This window comes from Prionailurus bengalensis, chromosome B3 (genome assembly GCF_016509475.1).
Source record: "Prionailurus bengalensis isolate Pbe53 chromosome B3, Fcat_Pben_1.1_paternal_pri, whole genome shotgun sequence".
NCBI classification, from domain to species: Eukaryota; Metazoa; Chordata; class Mammalia; order Carnivora; family Felidae; genus Prionailurus; species Prionailurus bengalensis.
In genome coordinates, this window is record NC_057355.1 from 45,959,971 (window position 1) to 45,983,633 (window position 23,663).

The 23,663-nt window shown below is 37.4% G+C and overlaps 1 protein-coding gene across 6 annotated transcripts in view; it reads left to right on the forward strand.

The window, feature by feature from the left end:
* The first annotated feature begins 1,008 nt into the window (after positions 1 to 1,008).
* Positions 1,009 to 23,663, forward strand: part of SLTM (SAFB like transcription modulator) — a 45,071-nt gene continuing 22,416 nt past the window's right edge. For 2 of the 6 annotated variants that reach the window (XM_043555316.1, XM_043555318.1), the window contains exons 1-3: positions 1,167 to 1,437; positions 2,410 to 2,497; positions 13,753 to 13,817. In XM_043555316.1, coding sequence (XP_043411251.1) covers positions 1,276 to 1,437; positions 2,410 to 2,497; positions 13,753 to 13,817 — 315 coding nt within the window. In that variant the 5' untranslated portion in view covers positions 1,167 to 1,275. Of the gene's footprint in view, positions 1,438 to 2,409; positions 2,498 to 13,752; positions 13,818 to 16,686; positions 16,885 to 17,763; positions 17,812 to 23,663 lie in introns of all 6 variants that reach the window. The other 4 variants (XM_043555314.1, XM_043555313.1, XM_043555317.1 and 1 more) reach the window with 4 other exon arrangements.

Below are 23,663 nucleotides of genomic sequence, written 5' to 3' on the forward strand. Positions count from 1 at the left end.
GTTCGGCCACATACCAGCTATGCGAACATGCACAAGCCATTTAATCTCCCTAAGCCTCGCATAGATTTCACCCCGCGGAATTCGGAAGGATTAAGAGGGTTGTTGCACGTCAAAGCGCATTATAGACTGGTAAGAACTACCCGAATGTCAAGTGTTATTTTATGATGTCCAGTTTTTCTCCTTTTTGTTTAGCCAACCAGAGAAAAACAACATAAAGCGAGACAGACCTCGTCAATTTAAGTTTTAAAACCGCAAAATGCCCGGGTAAGTCCTGGTGCGTCGTAAGCAGTGGGTGGAATGCAGAGAACAGTTTTATTCCATGCCTGCTTAGGCTTTGATGATAAACACCGACTAAAGTTACAAAGAGGTACTCACTTGTACAGGCCGGTCCCTCATAAGGTGGTGATTGCTCTTGGGATCCCCAGTTTGGCGGGGACCGTATGAGAATGGTCACGAGTACTTATAAACTAACTTCCTCACTCGGTGATCACTTTCGTGTTGAGCCCTCAGGTCCACCGGAGAGGACGGTAACCTGAGGCCAACGCAGAGGGGCAGTTGTCCCGATTTTCTAGCGAGTAGGGCAGCCCTGAAACAAACGAAGCCTCCCCGGGCTGAAGGCATGTTTCCTCCTGAGCCAGTTAGTGGGACCTGTCACCCAGGCCACCCTCAGAGCCCTCTACGTTCTTTATTTTCTAAAACTGCCCCGCGGTTTCTTTCCGGTCTTTTGATTGGAACTCGGGCAGCCTCGTTCTTTAGTGCACACTGGCCACATTTTTTTCGATTATTCGGCAGGTCTGATAAAGTATCTCTCTGGAGGAGGTTCAGGGCGCGCACACGCCCCTCGGTCTGTGTTGAGTAACACGCGAACTATCTATGCCGCGAAGTGCCTGACACTATTGTTGCTCAAGTCTCCAGACGCTGCCAGAAAATGGCTAACGAAGAGGCGGGAGAACCGCGGCGCAGCGGACGTTGGTGCGGTTGGACGTGCCTGACCTCCCAGCCCACGCAAGGGGTCGCGCCGCCCAGGTGGCCGCGGCCGGCTCTGAGGAGCGCGCCGGACGCCGTCCCCTGCGCCAGTGCGCACGCGCGCCCGTCATCCGGGTGCTGGCTGCGGCTGCAGGTTGCGCTGGGGTGGCGGACAGGGGGCGGGGCCAGCGGCTCATTGTGCGCAGCGCTGCGCGGCGCCGGCGGCCGCCGAGGCCTGGGTCGAAGTTGGCGCTGCTGCCGCCGCCCTGCAGCCCACTCGCTGCCTCGGCAGCGCGCTGCTCTTCTAAAATGGCTGCCGCTACCGGTGCTGTGGCAGCCTCGGCCGCCTCGGGTCAGGCGGAAGGTAAAAAGATCACTGATCTGCGGGTCATCGATCTCAAGTCCGAGCTGAAGCGGCGGAACTTAGACATCACCGGAGTGAAGACAGTACTCGTCTCCCGACTCAAGCAGGTGAGGCCCGGCGAGGTCCGGGAAGGGGAGCTTAGGCCGCGCCTCGGAGCCCCCACTTCCGCCGCAGCCCCCGGCCGCCGGCAGCCGCCGGGGCCCGCGGGGCGGCGCGGTGAAGAGGCCCCGGGCGGCGCCCGCGCGCGCGCGCGCGGGGAGGGTGAGGACCCTCCCGCGGCGCCCCCGCCCCCGCAAGCCGGGCTGGGCCTGCGAGGGGCCCGCGAGGCGTCCGGGACCGGCCGTCGCAGCCGTGTGCGCCCCTGCCTCCTCCGGGACGTCCCCGCCAGGCTGCGAGGGCTGCGGACGGCCGGCGCGGCCTCCCAAGGGCGATCGTGGAGACCCGGGAGGCGCTCGGTCCCCAGTCTTTGGCGGTGGTGAGCGCGTGCATTTCTTGGCCTCGGAGGGACTGGTTACTTTGGTGACTTCTGCGAAGTTACCGTTTAATTGTGCCCAACCGCTTCCTCCCCATCTTGTGGGGGGAATTGGTAGTGGGAGTTGAGGGGTGGGCCAGAGAGAGGGTTTGGTTTTCGCTGGGTTTTCAGTTTTTGCATCAGAGCAGTAATCTGCTTTTTCATCCCTGATTATCTTTCTGGTTTGAGTGAGCGGTGGAATGGTAGTACAGGAGAAATAAGGCTGCAGTTTAGAAATTAGGAGAGCTCTTTTTAGTTATGTACTTTCATAGCTAGCAACTTTTCTGCAGTTGGGAATATTTAGACTTTTGTTCAGTATGATAATATGTGATATTTAATTATCTCGACTCGGTAGAATTTAAAACTCCATGTGATTTTGGTACCTAATGGTATTTCCCCGTGAAAGTTTCTCACACTCGTGTAGTTTAATTGCTCTTTTTGGAAGTCGGTTTATGAAATGACTGGCAATTCTAATGTCCTGAGGCTTGAGGTTTGCTAATTTTTTTTCGTTTTTATAAAATAAGTTTAGATAGATTGTGTAGCATATTAACTTCTCTTTCTAATGTAGGCTATTGAAGAGGAAGGAGGCGATCCAGATAATATTGAATTAACTGTTTCAACTGATACTCCAAACAAGAAACCAACCAAAGGCAAAGGTTGTTACGAGTTATGAACATATTTTAAAATATATTTTGGTTATATAACTTGCCTCTGCTCTTGTGCCACTTGCCCTGTTTATATAGTGCTACTCTTTGCTATTTCCCTCTGGCACTCTGCCTTCTTGGGTCAAGGAAGAAAAGTTACTGTTGCCAGGCTCTGGGTAACTTGTAGCCCTTAAGATTTGGCTGAAGCTGACCTGAAAGTGAGACCAGTTCTTTATTGCTTCCAAAAAATTACAAAGTCAAGTTTCATAATGTTTCTTCCTTCATAGTGTGAAGACCTGAAGAATAAAATGCAGTTTAATACATGTCTACCTTGCCCCACAATTGGCAGAGTATTGATGGAATTCCTTCCAAATCTTTCACCTTGACTCCTGCTGTTTTCTCTAATATATTAAAATTTTATAACCTTTATGTTTAGTATTTTGTTTGACATGGTGAACTTAATTTCCATTTATGCTATTATACATTTCTGATTTTCAGTGAAATTCAAAAAGACCTCACCAATCATACTAACAAGGTAGGGAAAAAATCCATGATTAATTAGCTTTAAAAAAAGTTTTAAATCATAGGGATATGTTAAAGATTTTAATTTTATAACTTTTAAATTAGGCTAGAGTATATTTCCAGGATATGATTTAATGAATAGGTAAAAAGTGGTTTTAAATTAACACTTTGATGATATAAATGGGACTTAGGTGTTTTAAAAATATTCTGGTAATTGAAATCTTCATTTGAATAATTACAAATTTCTCCCACCCTCCCGTAAGGACAGTGGTAGAGGGTGGACATGATGTGGATATCTGGATCCAGGTACCTATTTCTAAGCTCCATGTAGAGTATGTCATGGATAGCTGCAGAATTTTTAAAAATCTCACTTTCCTTATTGCTTTGAGTGAGCCAAATACCACTCTGTCTGCCGTGAACCAGATTGACTGTAACTCGAGTGAAATAATTTAACATTTGATCTTAAGCAATCTGTAGGTACTAGGACTGGATAGATCTTGACGCCATCTCACTATTTGAGTCTTCATATGTTTGCAAGAGTTCCCCTTTTGTGCCCAAGGAAATTGATAAAGGCTAAGGAGTATTTCCTGGGTAGGATGGGAATGACAGAGGTGGAAATGGAGTTTAGAGGAATAACAAAGTTATCTTGAAGATCTGTGGCTTTTAATGTAACTGACACAGTGTATCACTTCGAGAAATACATTTCCCTGTGTTTAGAGAAACTTGTGCTGAGGAGCCTATGCTGACAAACCAGAGGCTATTTCAAAATGAAGGATAAAAATTTTGGAAATAAATTGATCAGGAATTAACCATGTATCTTATAGTGATTTTGATTCATGTCATTTATTTAGCACCTTGTGATAGTTTAACAGATGCCACGTATTAATCATAGTTCCAGATTATTCAAGCTGATTATCGATTTTAGCATCTGAAGTAAACTGCATCTGATTTGTTCATTCTCACCTATTTTTAATTTCTCTGTGTATCTCTTTTCAGTTATTAGGAATTTCATTCATCTAACCCTTAGAAATAATTTCAGAAGTATAAAATTATAAGTTTTTCTTTTTTTCTGTATACAGTGTGTGTGTGTACATATGATCAATTCCTTTTTTTTCCTTTATGTGGATTATTAGGATACTTGAACTTTAATTTTTCCATAACACTGTTGTGCAGGTGTCTTGTGGTCTTTAGGTAGAAGTTGTAACATTTAATCTTTTGTCTGTAGCAGGCTACTACTGAGTACTTAATGGGACTCATTCTAGAACATGCATGATAAATAGCTCTTATCTCTTTAAATTCCATTTATAATTGTACTAAAAATTCTATGAATTACAAAGACAAAATGTAAATCCCAAACTAAGAACCTGGTTTGAATCAATGTGCAATTAAATGAAAGATGCCTATAAATAAGATTATTTTAAATTTTAAATTAAGTTTAAAAATAATATTTTAAAATTTGAAATTTAAATATGGAAACTTAAAAATATCAATAACAATTTTAAAACCAAGAACTTGAGAAATTAAAGTGTTTTAATGTGGTGCCATTTTTTCAGTCTAATTGCTGAATTACTGCATTAAGTTCTTTTTTCCAAATCGTATTTCACTTAAAAATATCTAGCTTGAAAATAACTTCATTTTGGTCACACTACCTTTCCTTCAGTGATCTGTTTCCTTTTTTTTTTTTTTTTTTTAATTGGAATTTTTACTAGATCATCTGTAAGGTTCTTTGAGTTCTGAAATTTAATGATTATATATAGCCAGGAGCCAGAAGAAAAATGCTTTCTGTTCAATTAAAATAGATGTATAAGGAAGGAAGAGTAGAGCTCATAGGTGCTCAATCATTGTAAATATTCTTTAGAACAGATTATTAGAAAAGGAAAACGAAGGGATTACTCAGAGGTAGTCATGTAGACATCAGCAAGATACAGCATATAATAGCTTGTCAGGGGAAAAAAAATATTTCTTATGATCATCTTAAGGTAGCAAATAAAAGTTCAAATGATGTTAAGAAAGCAAGAGATTAAGCTTAATGGACCTGGAAAATTATGTGAAATATTAAGCTTATTGTTATAAATGCAGGGTCGCTATTTCTTTAAAAAATTTTTGTATGTTATAATGTTTCTGCTTAGGGGCACCTGGGTGGCTCAAACGTTCGACTTTGGCTCTGGTCATGGTCTCATGGATCGTGAGTTCGAGCCCCGCGTCGGTCTCTGTGCTGACAGCTCAGAGCCTGGAGCCTGCTTTAGATTCTGTGTCTCCCTCTCTTTCTGCCCATTTCCCACTCATGCTCTGTCTCTGTTTCTCCAAAATGAATAAATGACCGGGTGCCTGGATGGCTCAGTCTGTTGAGCGTCTGACTTCGGCTCAGGTTATGATCCCACAGTTTGGGAGTTCGAGCCCCGCATCCGGCTCTGTGCTGACAGCTCAGAGCCTGGAGATTGCTTCAGGTTCTGTGTCTCCCCCTCTCTCTGCCCCTCCCATGCTCTGTCTCTCTCTGTCTGTCTCTCTCAATAATAAATGTTAACAAAAATTTTTTTAAATGAGTAAGTTAAAAATTTTTTTAAAAAATGTTTGTGTTTAGACAGATTAGAGGAAGAGGGATCTGTATTCTTAACTGTATTTTAGAGTATTTAAAAAATGTAGTTATTGCAAGCATAAGCTTGTAATAAATTTTGATAATGTTATAGTTGGTTCTAATATTTATAAAATCTGTTTGCATGCAGTTAATATGGTGAAACAGTTTGTAGCTTATACTAATTCTCCCTTCTGAGTGTTTTTACATACAGCTCTCTTTGCTATGAACTTTTTAGTAAGTAACATAGAAGAAAGCTTTACCAGGGAAATTTATTGTCCTATTATTTGGGTGTGTGTTAAGAAAGCAGTTAAACAGGTAGCGCTAACTCTTCATTAACTTGTTTTAGAGATTATAGTTTTAAGGTTTCTTTTGCTTTACTTAACAATGGCATATCGCATCCTTTTGATTTTCAACCCTTAGAGTCACCTCTGAACTGTAGCAGAAGTTATTTTATGTGGTTAATCAGTGTAGTATTCAGACGACTTATATATAACGCAGTACTTATGATGAAACACACTTGCAATACGTGTAGACTTAGTAAAGGTTCAAACTATTACGTGAAATCTGATTTTTTTCCTCCTGTAGAGACAAGTATAATTTTGGGTTATAGGTTTATCCAAACACCTGATGCCTAATTTTGTGTGGAAAATACCACAGACAATGAAATTAGTTACATGTTTACTGTGTAAAGCTTTCTGAAATTTATGTCTGATAAGGATATAGTAAACTGCATAAAATATATTTAATATAATACAGTATTCTAATGTACTTTAATTCTTGCCTTTTTTTTTTTAAACTTAGTTTGTTGGGTGTTAAGGAAACTAATCAGAACTGTGGCATTGACAAGGGCTTTGGGGACAGGATTGTCAAAAGGATAGCCTTTTGGATACCCACTAGGCTAGAAACTTTGTGAGGGTAAGGACATAGTCTTCATTTACATTAGTCTCTGTAATACCTATCATAATGCTAGGCATATAATAGATACTCAGAAAATATTTGTTGGATGAATACTGACAGCCGTATGATGGCTTTTTTAACTGCTTTTAGAAGTGCTTATTTTGGTACTTACTTTAATTGTCTGTTTCTTTGTTGGAAGCATGTATGTCAGAGATTAATAGCGTGTTCCCTTCAAGAGGTACCTTTCCCAGTGGCAGTGGTGGCTCCCCCTTAAGCACTGACATGTAAAGTGTACTTACTCTTAGAACACATGAATCATTGCAACAGCCTTTTATTCCTTACCACTTTGTTGCTCTGTTGGAACTCCTCATAACTTTTGCTAGAATATTGTCCAGGCTTAGAAGTTGTGTATGTCATTTTTGCATCCGCAAGTCAGACCTTTTACCTCCGCCATTAGAACTTGCATTTTGTCTTATGCAGTTTATATGGTGGCTTATGTTTCTCATCAAAGCACCTGTGTACTTTTTCCAGCTGTTTTATTGTGTCAAATGTGGTGTGTATCAAGGTAGGTAGAATTTTCTAGTTCTTTAAGACAGTGTGCTTCTCCCAAGTTAGTCCTCTTCTAGGCATTCTAAATTAGGGGCAGAGGGCTTCAGACTTTAACTCCTTTTTTGTGAACTCCTCTTTCATGAAAATAAAGTATGAGTTGTCCAGGAACTAGGGGGAAAAATATTTATTACTAGTTGGTAGCGTCCGAAATGACTTTAACGAACAGGTTGAACAATGATTTAGGGTGTAAGGGTAGAATTCATGGGTTTATTTAATTGACTCTACTATGGTTCTCACGTATATACCATATAAAAGGGCCTCAAGGTTGTGCATTTCTAGGAGTTAACGGTTCTCATCCTAAATTCCACAGCCTAAGTTAGCCATCTGTGGCAGATCTGGTACCCTGGAATAGTAGTTTGCAATATAGCTGTACAGTATTGTTTTCCTGATTATTAAAGTGAAGTAATGTTCATTTAAAAAAATTCAGTAATCTGGAGAAGTACTAAAAAGTGAAAATTGCCTATAATTCCACCACCCTGAAACTATCACAGGTGTTACTTGTTTATCTAAGGTGTGTGTGTACATGTACTCATAGATTTATGTTCACGGATTTTTTTTTTTCAACAACTAAAATAGGCTCACATCATACATGGTGTTTTGTTAAAGGCAGATAAAATTGAAATTTTCTCTAGTCTGGAGAACCTGAAAGCAGTAGTCTTCCTCGTACATTCTTTTCATTCTACCTAGCTGCTTATTTATGCTCAGTCGTCCTAGGAACTATGTTAGAGTCATTTTGAGTTTTTAAAAATACAGATACCAGGCTCCTGCCTCCTCAGAGATTTGATTTTGGCTGCTCTGTTGGGGGCATAGGCTTCATTATTTTCTAAAAGTTCCCCAGGTGATTCTCACACAGAGTTAAGAACCGCTGGCTGATCTGGACTAGAGCTTGAAGCTTGGCACCATTCTCCTTTACCTCTTTCTGTTTGGCAGTTTTGTGTACTTTACATTTTCCAAAAAACTCCACACCGCTTTATTTGATTCTGACAGCAGGACTTAGAGTTAGCCAGGAGTATTTTATTTTATTGGTAGAATAGATAAGTAACCCATTAAAAATTGAGTTACATTTTTGCTGCCTTTTAGATTAAAATCTCATGTGTGTGCGCGTGTGCATTTTGTGTGTGTGTCTTTGTTTATAGTTATCTATAGATGACAAAGTTGACAAATTTTTTAAACTATATATTTGGGGGCACCTGGCTGGCTCATTTGGTTAAGCTTCCGACTTTGGCTCAGGTCATGATCTCACAGTTTGTGAGTTCAAGCCCCACGTCGGGCTCTGTGCTGACAGCTCAGAGCCTGGAGCCTGCTTTGGATTCTTTGCCTCCCTCTCCCTACCCCTCCCCCGTTTGTGGGTGTATATATGCTCTCTCTCAAAAATAAATAAACATTAAAAAAATAAATAACATACTTTTGGTGTTTTCTGGATTTATAGTGAATAATTATCTTCAGATTAAAAAATATATAAAAAATGACCTATTGGATGGCTGCTATTAGGTCTTTTAGAAAAGGTTTATTACTAAGATATTAGTCTAATAAAAGAGATGTTAAAACATTGTATGCAATTGTATGCAAACAATTAACACAAAGCATAGTCTGATTATTTTTAAATATTGCATGTAATTGGGGACAGGGTGTTGCTGGAAACATTCGTGTTCAGTTTGGCTTATATTCTGATTTCCTCCCCTCTTAAATCGCAATTTTATGACTAACCATTTCTACATTTTATATTTTGTAAATGTTTATAGGGAAGAGTTGCTCAAGTCACAAAGTTTTTTGGCAAAATTACTTTAAACCTACTTATTGTGTGGAGTTTTTTGTTTTTGTTTTTGGAGGTGTTTCTGAACTTGAAAAGGAGAATTGCAAATCCTTATATGACCATTTTGCCTTTGGAGGAGAAAGCCAATTTATGACCCAGAATCCTTTATTCATAATTCTGAAATACAAAAGTTCTAAAAATTGTGTTTTTTTCTTAAGTTTGGTGGCAAAAGTGAAGCTGTTTAAGGCCTTGATTTATTTATAGTCTTGATTTATCTTATTTGGCATGAATGTGCATGTATTTCATTGCACAAGTATTTCTGTGATTGGTTGGGAGACCCTGTTCCAGAAGCCACTGGGAAATTTAGATTAATAAATTATATATATACATATATATGTATATATATACATTGTACTCTTCTAAAATCTGAAAATTCTGAATTATCCTTAATTATAAAATTTAAGATCTGTGAACCTATAAACATTTATGTTGCATAAATAAAGAGCTGTTTCTAGCGTCATCTTCCTTTGGTGTAAATATTTTTACTTTGCCATTTTACCCTAGACCCTAAAATCACATGAAGAATATTGCAGTGTTTTTATATGAAATTCTCTAATTCCAAAAATAGCCATGTGTTACTACTATGGATAATTTAAGATGTGATAAATTAATTTTACTTCTATTTGTATTTTGATATTCAGACTATCTTTACTGCTCAACTAATTTTCTAGTTTAGTTCCTCAAAGCATTAAAGTTAGGTTTCAGGGGTGACTGGCTGTCTCAGTCTGTAGAGCATGAGACTCTTGATCTTGGAGTTGTGAGTTGAAGCCCTACGCTGGATGTAGAGCTTACTTAATTTTTTTTTTTTTTTTTTTTTTTAAATTTTAATTGGGCACCTGGTTGGTTCAGTCAGTGGAGTGTGGGACTCTTGATCTTGGCGTTGTGAGTTCTAGCGCTACATTGTGTGTAGAGATTGCTTAAAAATAAAATCTTAAAAAAAATATTAGGCTTCAGTAACATTAAACTTTAAGTTAGCTCTCATCCTGGTCATACTACTTTCCTTTGCACCAGTTCCCATTTCTGTGGCACGTGCCTGAATCCTTGAAGGATTAAAGATTAGTTGATTAACTTGCTGTAGGAGTTTTGATAGCACAGGCTTAAATGAGAGATAGAGCTATAAATGGTTACTAACTGTACAAAAAAGTGCCAAAAGTGATGTTGTTTATTGGAGTTGAGGAGGATTTGGTTTTTCTTTTAAGTTACTTCTCATCTGTGACCTAAGTTAGGAATTCATAGAGGTACTTTGTAGCGTCATTGAAGTTGCAAATTTATAGGCCTTACTGACAGGATGGGTTTGCACATGTTTCTAGTTTGACTGGCCTGCCACCTCTTACCTTTTGTCCCCGTGAGAGCTGAATAGCAATCCAGACCTTGTTACATCCAATGTATGATTCACTCCATTATCAGTCAGGTAGCACATCTGCTCCTTATATAACATTGTACCAGGTTCTGGGCTGGATGATGATCATCAGAGCTTATTAAAATGTGAGTTATATTTTATATGAGGAAAGGATGATACTTTTTTCAGTAAGGAAGAAATTACCGTATAGTTTCTAATTCAACATGTGTAAAGTAAGCCCAAAGTTACGAATTATGAAATCACTCAAAAGCTAGAGTGTAAAATTTCATGTTTTTTTTTAAATTTTGGAATTATCAAAGATGTCTTTATATAAAGTTTGTTCATTCTAAATATACAGAACAAAAATGATGTCAGCTCATCTGTGAGACACCAACCAGAATTTTCTTATATTGTCTAAGAATTTAAAGGTCAGTTTCCCAAGATGGTAAAATTTCAGTTTTCTTTAACACTGTGTATCTATCAAATTATTGCTACAGTTTTATCACTGTATGTTTGAAAATCTTGTCCTTGTGGTTTTTATGTTTACAAGCTGATACAGTAAATTTCTAGTGCTTTCATGTGATAGAGCTGTTTAAAACAGTACGGGATAGCAAAGTTGGGCCCTGTTGTGTACCTCTGCTGCTTGTTGCCTATTTGTCATGCGGCATCTTAACGTGATACAGTAGACTTACACTTAAACATTTTATAGATGTGGCTTTGGGAGCCTCTCTTTATACGACAAGAGATAATAGTCTTAACAATAGGCACATTTGTAGCTACTCAAAGATCTAATGGCTTTGTGGGTTTTGAGAAGTGGGAATATAGGCCTAGGTTTAAATTGAAGCACTGCCTTCACTAGCTTTGTAATCTGATTAATTTTTCAGCAATAGTTTCCTCTTTTATAGAATGGGGATAATAGTTTCAGAGTAGTTATGATGATAAATAAATACATTAATGTATACAAAACATTTATCCTGGTACCTGGACCATGGAAGCCACATAAGCAGGGATAGTGACTGCTGGTGTTATTTTTGTTGCCGTGGTGTAATTTGGTTTTCCTTTAAGTAAACTAAAGCAAGTGAAATTCACCACAGAATGTGCAAAGCATATGTAGTTTGTCATAATGCTGAAGGCTGCCGTTTTAAAGATAGTATCTTCAAACTGAGTTAATTAACCACTCCTTACTAGGATAATGTCTTTTAAGTAGGTCATAGTAAGATGTAGTGGAAAGAATTTAGGACTGGAAATGAGAAGCCTTGGCATCCAGTTCTCACAATGCTATTTACCAGCTTTGGGCAAGCTACTTAACCTCTCAGGCTCATTTTCTCTTTCATAATATTGTGATTACCTGCCCCATGTACCATACGGTGCTTAGAAAAGTCAATTGAACTTTTTTTTTTTCCACATGCTTTGTAAATTGTAAAGCAGGTTACAATCATAAGGAGTAAATACTGTTTGCAAACGTTCTGAAGGAGTTCCCCCCAAAGCTCTACTCTGTAGATTACTTGGTGGTGTGTTTTGTGGTCCTCTATTTTTAAAAAGCTTTTTTTTCCCCAAAAGAAGCATCTTTAAGGTTTTTGTACTGTGGAACTTTATCAAGATGTGATAGAATGTAGTGAGCTCTTTCTCACCTCATACCATTTTCTTTTCCATGGGAGGAACATCTTCACTTATTTTTTTTTTTTTAATGTATTAATAGATGCTTTCTGACTAGCAGACTTTGTTGGTTGTCCTTTGTAGTAACTTCCATTTTTTTAAATGTTTATTGAGAGAGAGAGCAAGCATGCATGCATGTGACTGGGGGAGAGGCAGAGGCAGAGGCAGAGGGAGAGAGAATCCCAAGCAGGCTCCATGCCTGAAACTCTACGCTCACATTGTTCATAACCTGAACCGAAATCAGGAGTCACTGACTGAGCCACCCAGGTGCTTCCCTTGTAGTAACGTCTAATTTCTATTTTCCCTAAAATACAAACACTCACATTGCAAATAGGAAGTGAATGGCTCACAAGCTTCACACTTTGTCTTTTGAGTCACACAAGTCCTTAAGAGACAGGGACAAGCCCTCTTAGCCCTCTTTTACCTCAGTGGGTTAGAAGCACAAAAACAAACCTCCACTCTTCAAAAAAAATTTTTTTTGACATTTTATTTTTCAGAGACAGAGCGAGACAGAGCACGAGTAGGGGAGGGGCAGAGAGGGGGAGACACAGAATCCAAAGCAGGCTCCAGGCTCCAAGCTGTCAGCACAGAGCCCAAAGCGGGGCTCAAACTCTCATGACCGCCTGCTCACGACCCGAGCTGAAGTTGGCCACTCAACTGACTGAGCCGCTCAGGCGCCCCCAAACCTCCAATCTTAATACTGTTTGCCACATACCTGGAAGGATCAGAATCTTGTTGCTTTTTTATCACTCCTTTGAGGAGAGGGTTTCATATTGGAAGTACATGGAAGATAGGGGCTGTTGAGGAGACTAGGGAAAGGGACGTACACTAACTTTTTTTACAGCTACCTTACACCTAACCCTCTACCCTGGGGGTCACAGAAGCTTAAGATAGGTACACGGTAGTCCCTGTTTTAGGCAAAGGGAAAAGTTGATTAGTTGACCTCAGGAAAGAACATCCATTCACATTTCAAAATAAATGCATTTTTTAAAAATTTAAATATTACAGTTCCAGCAGTTGTGTTTTTTACACTATTTCTGATGCATGTGTTATTCGGTAGGTTTTTATGGAGCAACCTGAAAAATGTGAACTTCTGGCATTGGCTTGGAGGAAAATATGTATTTCTTTAAATGTGGAAAACATTTTTAAAGTTCCAACAAGTGATTTGTAACGTTTGAAGATGCGAGTTGGGTGGAGGAGATCTGTAGTCTCTCTGGAAGCTATTAGCAGTTTTCAGTCTGAAGGAATTTCTCCTTGCCTTAATATTTGATTTATATTTAGGCCTTTGGAAAAATACAAAACAAGCATAAAAGCAGTCCCTGTACTTAAGGAATTTCCTTTCTATAATGGTGAAGTAAGATGTATTTGAGAGTACCAGGCATATTTTATCAACTGATGGAGTGTAAGGTGTAGATTAAAGTATGAGTATTTTATTGCAGAGAAAGCTTGTTGAAGAATAGCACTAGGGATGGCTTTGTGGGGACATGAGCCTTGAACTTAACTATCAGATGTCTGGTGATAGACACAACACCGTTGAAGGGTGCTGCTACTTAATGGGAGAATTGAAGAGGAGAGTTTGAGTGGAATAAAGGAAAGTGTATTACGTATATCAAGTCAGTTAAGATGAAGAGTTCATGTTAGGATTATTTGTGCAGTTTGTTTTTGTGAAACAGCATGACATTCTCAAAGCTTTTTTGTTTGGGACAGCTATGAGCAGGTGGTTTATAAGCAGTTCGCATTAGTTTGGTCGATGATTTGGGAGTAGAGAGTGATACTGTGGGGTAAACTTTTCCAAATGTTTTTTGCTCTTAAAGTAATAAAATACTGGTTGTTAGCCCATTTTCCTTCTTTCGCAGGTAAAAAACAGGAAGCAGATGAGTTGAGTGGAGATGCTTCTGTGGAAGATGATGCTTTTGTCAAGGTAAAGTGTTAATTACTCAGGTTAAGATGTTTGTTTTGAGTGTAGTATTTTGCATGATGAATTCATGCAGTTTACTTGAATAATAGATGTATGTAGGTAAAATAAAGATAGAGACCTATGTAGTATTGTCAATCTAATCATAGTTGAAAAATACAATAACTGTCTTTAGTTGAATGAGACATAGGGCTAAAAATAATTTTTGTCCAGGTCTTTAAGTAGAAATCAGACATAGATGCCAGAGGAACAGCTATAGGACAATTGATATGTTAGTTCCTGGACAAAGTGCTGCAATGAAGGTATTGATAATTTATTTTCATCTTCCCATTGCATTTAGCTTCTGTATAAAATATACAAAACTAGCTTAAAGTAGTTCTTAAAATGGAGAGAGAAGATTGCTGATGTGTTGCTACTTAGGAAAGATCAAATTAAGAAATTTGTTTTGCCTTTTAAAGATAAATAAGCCAGTTTCTTTTGGCTAAAAATTAATGTATTTCAAAACTGACCAATCAGAAAAATAATGTATATAGTTTTAGCTGGAGTTGTGGCAGTTCTGTGTACTAAGTTATTTTTAATCACAGGGTTTTTTTTTTTCCCTTGGTGTGTGTGTGTGTGTGTGTGTGTGTGTGTGTGTGTGTGTGTTTACTAATGTGATCTGCTCCTTACTGATCATTAGGTCTTAAGTAGTGTGGCATTTGTAGGAATTATTTAATGACCATAATTCCTCTTAAATTATGTACGTTTATACCCCCATATATTCTGTTCTCTGTGTAGTTAGTCCATATGGTCATAACATCTCTGGATGTCTGTGTGCTCTACCGTGAAGTTAGCTTGTGTCCATTCACCTGGCCATCTCTTCCTACTGCTTAGCTCTCTCCCCTCCCCACGTTAGAGGGACACACAGACCACAGAGTATACCACATGCCCTACACTTTGCACCTTGCACTTTGAGGGTATGCAGAGAGAAAGAAATTCATGGTGAGGATTTAACTTTGAAATCAGATAATTTTAGGAAATACTTGCCCAAGAAGCCATTAAAATTGATGATTGCATGCCTGTAACTAGCTTTTGTTTGAGCCTTTCAGAACTCTCCAGTCTCTGTATTCTGTTATTCTTGTGATACATCTTCCTTTAGGTTTCTTTGTTCTTATTTTCTCCAGGTATCTTCACTAGTGAGTGTATGACTGAGTAAAAACTATCCATAACCTGGAAAAACATTGTGGTTTAGCAAAAAAAACTTTTAATTTTCAAATATCTCTGTTTCAGCTCTTCAGTTCACAAAAATCTCACATTTATTTGAACTGTTAGAAGATAGATATGTCCATTCAGCATAATAGTATTGTCTCATGTGCTGCAAAGGATAGCTTTGTTTGTTATTAAGTGAACCTGGTCATAATGTCTAGAAGAACAGAAGAGCTTAAAAAAAAAAGTCCTATTTAAATAAATCTTCAGTTCCTTCTTTGTACTTCTTTTTTCACTTTGGAAGTAACGGCATATATGATGTATTCGATTGAAATAAAGTGAATATGCTAATTTCTTAGAATTGGTAAATTTTAGAATTTATACAGTAGTGGTAAGTAAGTATTACCTATTGTCTAGACATGAATAATAGAGTAATTGCTTTCATTTACAAGTGAAGAGAATGGTCCAAGTTGGCATTTCAGAATAAATAAAGTCCCCTGGGTGATTTCCCTTAGTCGTTTCTCTTCTTTTCTTTTCTTTTCTTTTCTTTTCTTTTCTTTTCTTTTCTTTTCTTTTTTCTTTTCTTTTCTTTTTTTCTTTTCTTTTCTTTTCTTTTCTTTTCTTTTCTTTTCTTTTCTTTTCTCTTCTCTTCTTTTCTTTTCTTTTCTCTTTTTTTCTTTTCATTTCTTTTCTTTTTTCTTTTCTTTTCTTGCCTTTACCCCTGTTACATAATCATCTACTCCCATTTTCAGTCTCCAGTGTTCCTCACTCATAGGTTGTGAGGTTGGTGAAACCTACTGCCCCAGAAACATCCTGCTCCCAAGCACTCCACATTGTAATACAATCATATTGCTTTTCTTTGCCCATCTCGCTCAGAAATTTCTATTTCCTCACTGCAGTTCAGCTCTGAGTGATTGATAGTCATGCCCCTGCACTTTTCCACTTTTAACCCAGAAGCCTTTTCTTAAACCTGTTATGTTTACCATAAGAATAGGAAAAGGGGAAGGGTGTTCATTGCTTTCCACCCTTTCTCTGCAGTTAAAGAGGAAACTAACTAGATTGCTACTTTTCTTTGTTTCTATTGAATTACTGTGAATCCATAAACTTTGAAGGGCAAACAGAATTCCTTAACAGAGACAACCCCAACCTATGTTCCCTTGCCTATCTGGGATTGTGGCACAGTGATATATTTCAGAATAAATACATTTAATTATTTGCATGTTTTCAAAAGCAGAATGTAGCAGTTGGGGTGCCTTATTATAAATTAGAAATAAACTTTGTTACAATATGTAAGACTTGCAGGGTCTTTGAAGTTATATCAAACTGGCATATGGAGAAATCAAGTCATTTCTGTGAAGTAGTATCTTCTAGGACAACTCCTGGGATGTGACTTGGTAAATATTAAATAACTGGAACTTGAAAGCATCTCCAGTAGCAATCCAGTTAGTGTGTACCTCAGTGTGAGAGATTTGGGGAGTTAGATGCATGGTTCAGTAACTTTGGGATTTGACACCCTCTTTTTAAAGACACAGTAAATATGTAAGGTAAAATGATTGAACTTTGACTTTGGGAATAAAGTCAAAGTATGGTAAAATTTAAAACATGTAGACACGTAAATTACCAAAAAGGTTTGGTGGATAGCCTACACTACTTTGCCTCTAGTTGTACCAAATTTTCTTACCATTAAAAGGACTGTGAATTGGAGAATCAAGAGGCACATGAACAAGATGGAAATGACGAGCTAAAGGACTCTGAAGAATTTGGTGAAAATGAAGAAGAAAATGTGCATTCCAAGGAGTTACTTTCTGCAGAAGAGAACCAGAGAGCTCATGAATTAATAGAGGCAGAAGCAATAGAAGATATAGAAAAAGAGGACATCGAAAGTCAGGTCTTTAGCCAGTTTTTTAAAAATGTGACACGGATAAATTAAGTAATAAATAATAAAAAGTATTTTTTCTAGTTCAATGTGGAAGTTTCAGAATTTTCAAAAATATTATTTTGGAGTTATTTATAAACCACCCAAAATCCTACCACCTAAGATGACCTTTTAAATTTTTGCTTGTCTTCCACATTTGTATATATTTTTATATAGTAGTTATCATGCCTTTAGTTGCTATTTATTCTACATGATGTTTTCATATAACATACCATAATTTCATAATGCGTGTGCTATACTGTAACTTACTAGATTGATTTCTGTGTGTCAAATAGCCACTCCCTTAATTTGGACATTTACACATAAGTTGTTTTCTACCCCATTATGGATGAGTGTACCAGTTCACTCTGATCTTGCCAACAGTACTGGATGGTAGCTATTTTTTCTTTTGCTATTTTAGTAGATATAAAGGATTAATTTGCATTTCTTTGGTTATGAATGGTGGGTAATTCAAGTTTAATTTAAAGGCATATAATTTTAAAAGTATTTGATTGAAATAGACCATTTGTCTTGTTTTGAAGTATGTTAGTGTGTCTCAAAACCAATGGATTAGGGAGTCAGTACTGTTAATATTCATGCTTAGAATACTTCCATTCTACTTAGCCAAATAAATGAAGGGCTCAAGAGATTTTTGTAATCCTCTATCAGTGTGACTGTTTTTATGTTGGAACAAAAAGTGTAGTCTGAATTATTAAGCATTGACTTGGTACCGACGGTATCATAGACACTGTGCAGAATACAAGGCAAGTGATAGTTGGGTATAGCATAAAAGCATTCTCATGTTACCCAGATATTTTGTAAAGCAAAGCTATTGTATACCCTTTTACTTAGGAAATTGAAGCTCAAGAAGGTGAAGATGATACCTTTCTAACAGCCCAAGTAAGTTTACATTTAGTCCTATGAATATGATATTGTGGGTGGAAGGGCTTGGAAAAGGAATCTTATTTTGACTTCATAATTCTCTAATTCATAAAACTGCTTTAAATTCAGTTTAAGTACTGGTATATACAAAATACTTAAAATTGGCAGCTGAAATTTCTGTTGCCACAAAGGTAATTGGAAGATATTATAACAAGGTTCTTACCATTTTCAGAATAAAAATAAAAATAGTCCATCCTTTCTGTTAAAAAAAAAGAAACAAACTGAAAAACCTCTGGTTACCAGTCTTTTGAGAAGTCTACCTCTCCTTGATTTTTTTTTTTCTGGCAATTTGCTATGAAGTCAATCATTTAAAAGTACTAATACCCTTATTAAAGCTTTAATTAAGATTTTGTTAATTTAACACACCTAGAATGGGCAGAGTATAAAAATGATAAAAGTCTCTGTTCTAGAAATTTACTCAGGGTATGTGTGTGTGTATGTGTGTGTGGAAAATGACTCCTCTTCTATTGTGTGTCGTGTTGTTTTTGGTATATGTGATATAGATAGTGTATATCTATATATACAGTGACGTACAGGGGCTATAAACACATATAGCTCAGTTGCTACAATGTTTCCTTTTTAACTTATTCTTTGTTTTTTCCTCATCTGTACTCAAGAACCCCTTTTTCATCTAACTTCTTTAAATAGTATGCTTTGAAATAGAGATAGGAGTTTCCTCTCTTTACTAGATTAAGAAAAAATAGGGATCGAGACTGTTATTTCCTTACCGTAATATTTGCCAGAAGAGTATGTAAGTGGAGCTCATACTTGTGGACTGCTTAGCTGATTGCCTCTGGTCACACCTTCTTTCCTGCAGCTCTATTGCCTTTGAAATGATGTTGAACCACAAATGCTGGTGAGGCTGTATTTTGGCTTTCTGCGTTTATTGCAGTGGGGGGAGAAACTGCATTTCTGGGAGAAATGTGTCTGATAATTTGGAATATTCAGGAAGGAAATGATAGGACTATGCATGTCTGTAGATTTGTCCCCCATAATGTCTCCAACTAAGTTAGTTTCTGAGTGATAAAGAATAGGTGAGGAATATTAACTCTCAGATTAGGGGAATACCTTTTCTAGATTAACTAATTTGCAAAAAGGTGGAGTTGAGCTCTTCATATTCCTTAGCAACTAGCTTGTTAATTTGCTCCAAGGCCCACTCCTGGAGTTGTGTAGGTTGTGAGCTGTGTAAAGGGATCATTTCTAAGGTCCCCATTCACATCATAGATTACATATTTGTTATAAAAATTTAACAGATTAAAGTACCTTAAGGAATGGATGCCTTTTTAAAAATTTTCACAAATCTTTATGGCCTGGAGATGGCCATGCTTCCCTTCTATCCTGATGATGAGTGAACACTTACTCCTCATCAAGGGCTTTACTGTATCAAAAGATTGGGAAGGTACATCTTCAGAGAAGTTTTCTTTACGATTTAAAATGACCTTTTTTCTCTTTGTGAATAATGTAGAGTGGAACATTTAGCAATATATAAAAATGTTTCTATGTTTCATTGTGATCTAATGCTTCTGAACGTGTTGTTTTACTGTGTGCATTAAGTAATACTACATAGAGCGTAACGATCACCCGGCTTTAGCCGTTACAACTCATGGGTAGTCTTGTTTCATTTATACCTCCTTTCACTTTTCCTTTTCTGCATTATTCAGACAAATCCTGGACATTTAAAATTTTTCATTATGTATCTCTAAAAGAGAACTTACTTTTTTACAATATCACTCCTGATAAGATTTTTAATCTCCCTACATGTACACTTAGTATTCAAATGTTCAATTGTGCATAAGTTTTTGCTTTTTTTCTTATTTTCACAGGTTTTGTTTGAATCCGATGTAAATAAGATGTACCTACTGTGATTGATTGAAATGTTTATTAAATTTCTTTTAGTTTATAGGCTTTTTTCCCTCCATCTTTTTTCCTTCAGTTTATTTGTTGAAGAAATTGAGTTGTATATTCTGTAGAGCAAGGGTTGGCAAAGTTTTTCTTAAGGGAGTAGGTAGAAAATATTTTAGCCATTGTGGGCCATATGGTCTGTGTTACACCTATTCAGCTCTGCCATTGTTGTGTGAAAGCAGCTGTAGACCATAGGTAAATGAACTGACATGTCTGTTTCAGTAAAAATATTTATAAAAAGAGGTATCTAGCCTCTTTTTTGCCAACCCGTGTTTTAGGCTTTCCGAAGTCTAGATTTTGCTGATTACATTTCTGTGGAGTCGTTCAACATGTGTCTTTGTTTACTGTATTCTCTGTAAATTGGTAAGTCGGTTATAGGATCTAGAGACTTGCTGTCCAATTCAGGGCACCCCACCCCAACACACCCAACTACTGCAGAAACAGTGTTCTTCCATTTGGATGCATGTCATGTCTGGTTTTAACTTTTTGGTGATGCTACCAATCATTGATGATCCACACCCCTTTGATCAAAGTAGTATATTCTAATTCTATCATTTCTTCTTACTGATCAGCTAGGATGTTCCTAGAAATAGAAATATCTCATACTGTTTGGTTATCCAGTGGTACCATTGACAAAGGAAAGCCAGCGTATATACTTATGCCTCATTTCTTTTCCTTTTATTTACCAGTTTTGAGAATAATGAGCTGGTTTATCACTGACTAATGAGCTTGTTATTTTTCCTTTTTTTCTCCCTTAGTTTCATTTTGAACTCCTGGATTTAAGTGTATTTGATGTATTTCAGTCCATTGTAGTTATCCTTGTTCAGTGTTCAAACTGTCCCATCTGTATCTGTAGCTTGTGAGAGCCTCTTCATTTCAACATGATCCTGGTAGTCTTTGATTGCTTCCTTGCTTTCTGGTATGTTATGATGTTCCTTTTTCTGCTCTAGACCTAATTAGCCATTTTTTCCCTTTATAGTGGTAAATGGTTTTCAAGAAAATAGTCTCGGTGGTAGGGATGTAGTTCATTGCCGCTGGGTTTTCATGTCTTCTAGGTCTTTTCTTCCAGTGTACAGTGCTAGGGAATGTGTGTGGTGTTTTGGTTTGTTTTTGCTTTCAAGTTAAATAAATTTTGAGGTCACAGGGATACTTGCAAGTTAATCATTTCCTTTGTCTTATGGTACACATAAAATAGTCTTAGAAACTTAATATCAACACTATTACCAAAAAGATTAGTGAAAATAACTTCTCCCCAGTGTATCTGTCCTAAAGACGTACCCTTCTAGGAGTGAACAGACTATACTATTTTGGACGAGTTCTGCTCTATAGGATTATATCACCAACTCATACATATTTAGGTTGACTTGTTTCATTTTATTTTCAATAATTAAGGTGTGCTTTTTAAAAAACTTGAATCTGTAACTTTGTGAGTCTATAATTCAAACTAGGAAATTTAATTTTATAATTATTTACAATATTTATGTGGTTTCAAAATCAAAGCTACGAGAAAAGTACATTCAGAAGAGTCCCTTCTGGGGTGCCTGGCTGGCTTATTTGGTAGAGCATGTGAACCTTGATCTCAGGGTCATAAGTGCAAGCCCCACATTGGGCGTAGAACTCACATCCACACGAAAAAAGTCCCCTCCACTCATTCCCTTGATGGCAAACTTTTTAAATTCCTGATACATTCTTCTATTATTTGTTCCTAAAGATACAAGCAAATGGGCAATATATTTGTATAGGAATGTATTTATTTAAAGCCAGTTTTCAGGCTTACTTAATTTTTTTTTTAATTTTTATTAAAAAAAATTTTTTTTCAACGTTTTTATTTATTTTTGGGACAGAGAGAGACAGAGCATGAACGGGCGAGGGGCAGAGAGAGAGGGAGACACAGAATCGGAAACAGGCTCCAGGCTCCGAGCCATCAGCCCAGAGCCCGACACGGGGCTAGAACTCACGGACCGCGAGATCGTGACCTGGCTGAAGTCGGACGCTTAACCGACTGCACCACCCAGGCGCCCCAGGCTTACTTACTTTAAATGTTTGGCCTTTAGGTGTTAGCCAAGAATGTGGTTCAAATTTTGCTTTTTTTAGTTGCTAATAATATTTTGACTTTGGGTGGATTCTCTTAGTTTCTAAATCTGTAAAGTGAACATTAATTCCTACCTGCTGCATTGATGTTAGGATTAATTATAGATCCTGGCACTTAGCATATGTGCATTCTGGTTGTGATCTTGTTTACTAGCTTGAAGATACTCGTTTTACTTACGAATTTGGGGGAATTTTTCTCAAAAGTGTTTATATTTGCTGATTCTGTAATTCTTCAAAATTTCCTCTAATCTCAGTCTCTTCAGTCTTTGGTAATCACACCATGTATATTCCTTTTTCTGTTTGCCTTTGCCCTTAATATTTCACTAATTTGATACCCTTTTTTTGTCATATGAATTCTGTGTACCCCTAAAGCCAATTTATCTGTATCTGCTCCCTAAAACTTTCCCTAATATCTTTTATGTAGTGCTTTATTGTTTACATAGAATTTTTTACATCCATTATCTTACTCAGATGTTTATATTTATTTAGGTCATATGTTATCCCTTATTTTATGGGTAAAATTCACCTACATGGATTACACGAGTGAAACTGTTTCGTTGACAACGATAGAATAAACATCCAGGTGTTATGATGCCTGGTTTAGAATTCTTTTCACTAAATCACTGCACACTAGTAAATCTTGTTTTCTGATTCCATTATACTCACACAGGGCTGTAGCTAAGCCCGTTACGTACATGGAAATGAACAGTTAGTTCATTCCCTTCACCTGAAAATAGTAGTGTCTTATACCACAATTATTCAGTAAATTAATTCAATAAATATTTATTGAATGCTTATCACATGCCAGGTGTTTTGTGTTTTCTGTGATCTTTAGCATATTGCCAGATAGATAGCAGACAGTTGGTGGCTTAAGGTTATTTTGAAGGTTTATTTTAAAATCAGGCTGAATATAGTATTTACATACAAGTCAGGGAAAGGAGGCTTTCTAGAAGCGGTCTTCTGACATAGCACATGTTACATGTATCGCAAGATTAACCTAGGGGAAAGGAGAGAGAGAGGGGGTGGGGAGAATGTAGCTTTGTATATGAATTTTGGCATTTGACTAAGGGTTGTAGATCCTGCTATAAGGATAAACAACATGAGTACCTACCTTACAGAGCATTTGCTTCATTTTCATATGTGAAATGTTACATTTTTTCCAAGAGAAGCTCAAAAAGTGTTTAATATGGAAGGATGCTTTACACTGTTGTTCCTTATTATATTTCTCATTCTGAAAACAACCTGTTTTCGGTGGAGGAAAATTGTTTTCAGAGAAAATGCGTATCCTATGTATCATTTAGACAGGAAAAATCTCCCATTGTATTTCTTGGTTTGTTTCCGTATTACAAAGATTTTTAGGCTTATTTAGGGCTTTTGGTTTGACTTTAGCAGAACTTTGTTTACTGCACATACTGCGCAGTGAAACCTGCACTGATACGTGGCTCATCTTTTCTACTAACCCTAGTTGTTTTTGTGCTTCACCTGTGTTGTAGTTGGTTTTATTTTCTAGAAGCCGGGTCAGACTCTTCTAGGGGCATTGAAGCATATGTGGTAAAGCTAGTGTTACCTTTAATTTGAGAAACTCACATTATGAGACCCTTCAGAAGACATGTTGAATAATTAGGGTAAATATCTGAAAGTTCTTCGGCAAAGTAAGGCAAACCTTACCAGTTATTTTAGCAGCTAGAAATAACATTTGTAACTAGTGGAACTACAGCAGAAAGCATTTTTTAAAAAATATTTTTAAATGTTTATTTATTTTGGAGAGAGAGAGCATGGGAGGGGAGAGACAGAGGGAGACACAGAATCCATGCACA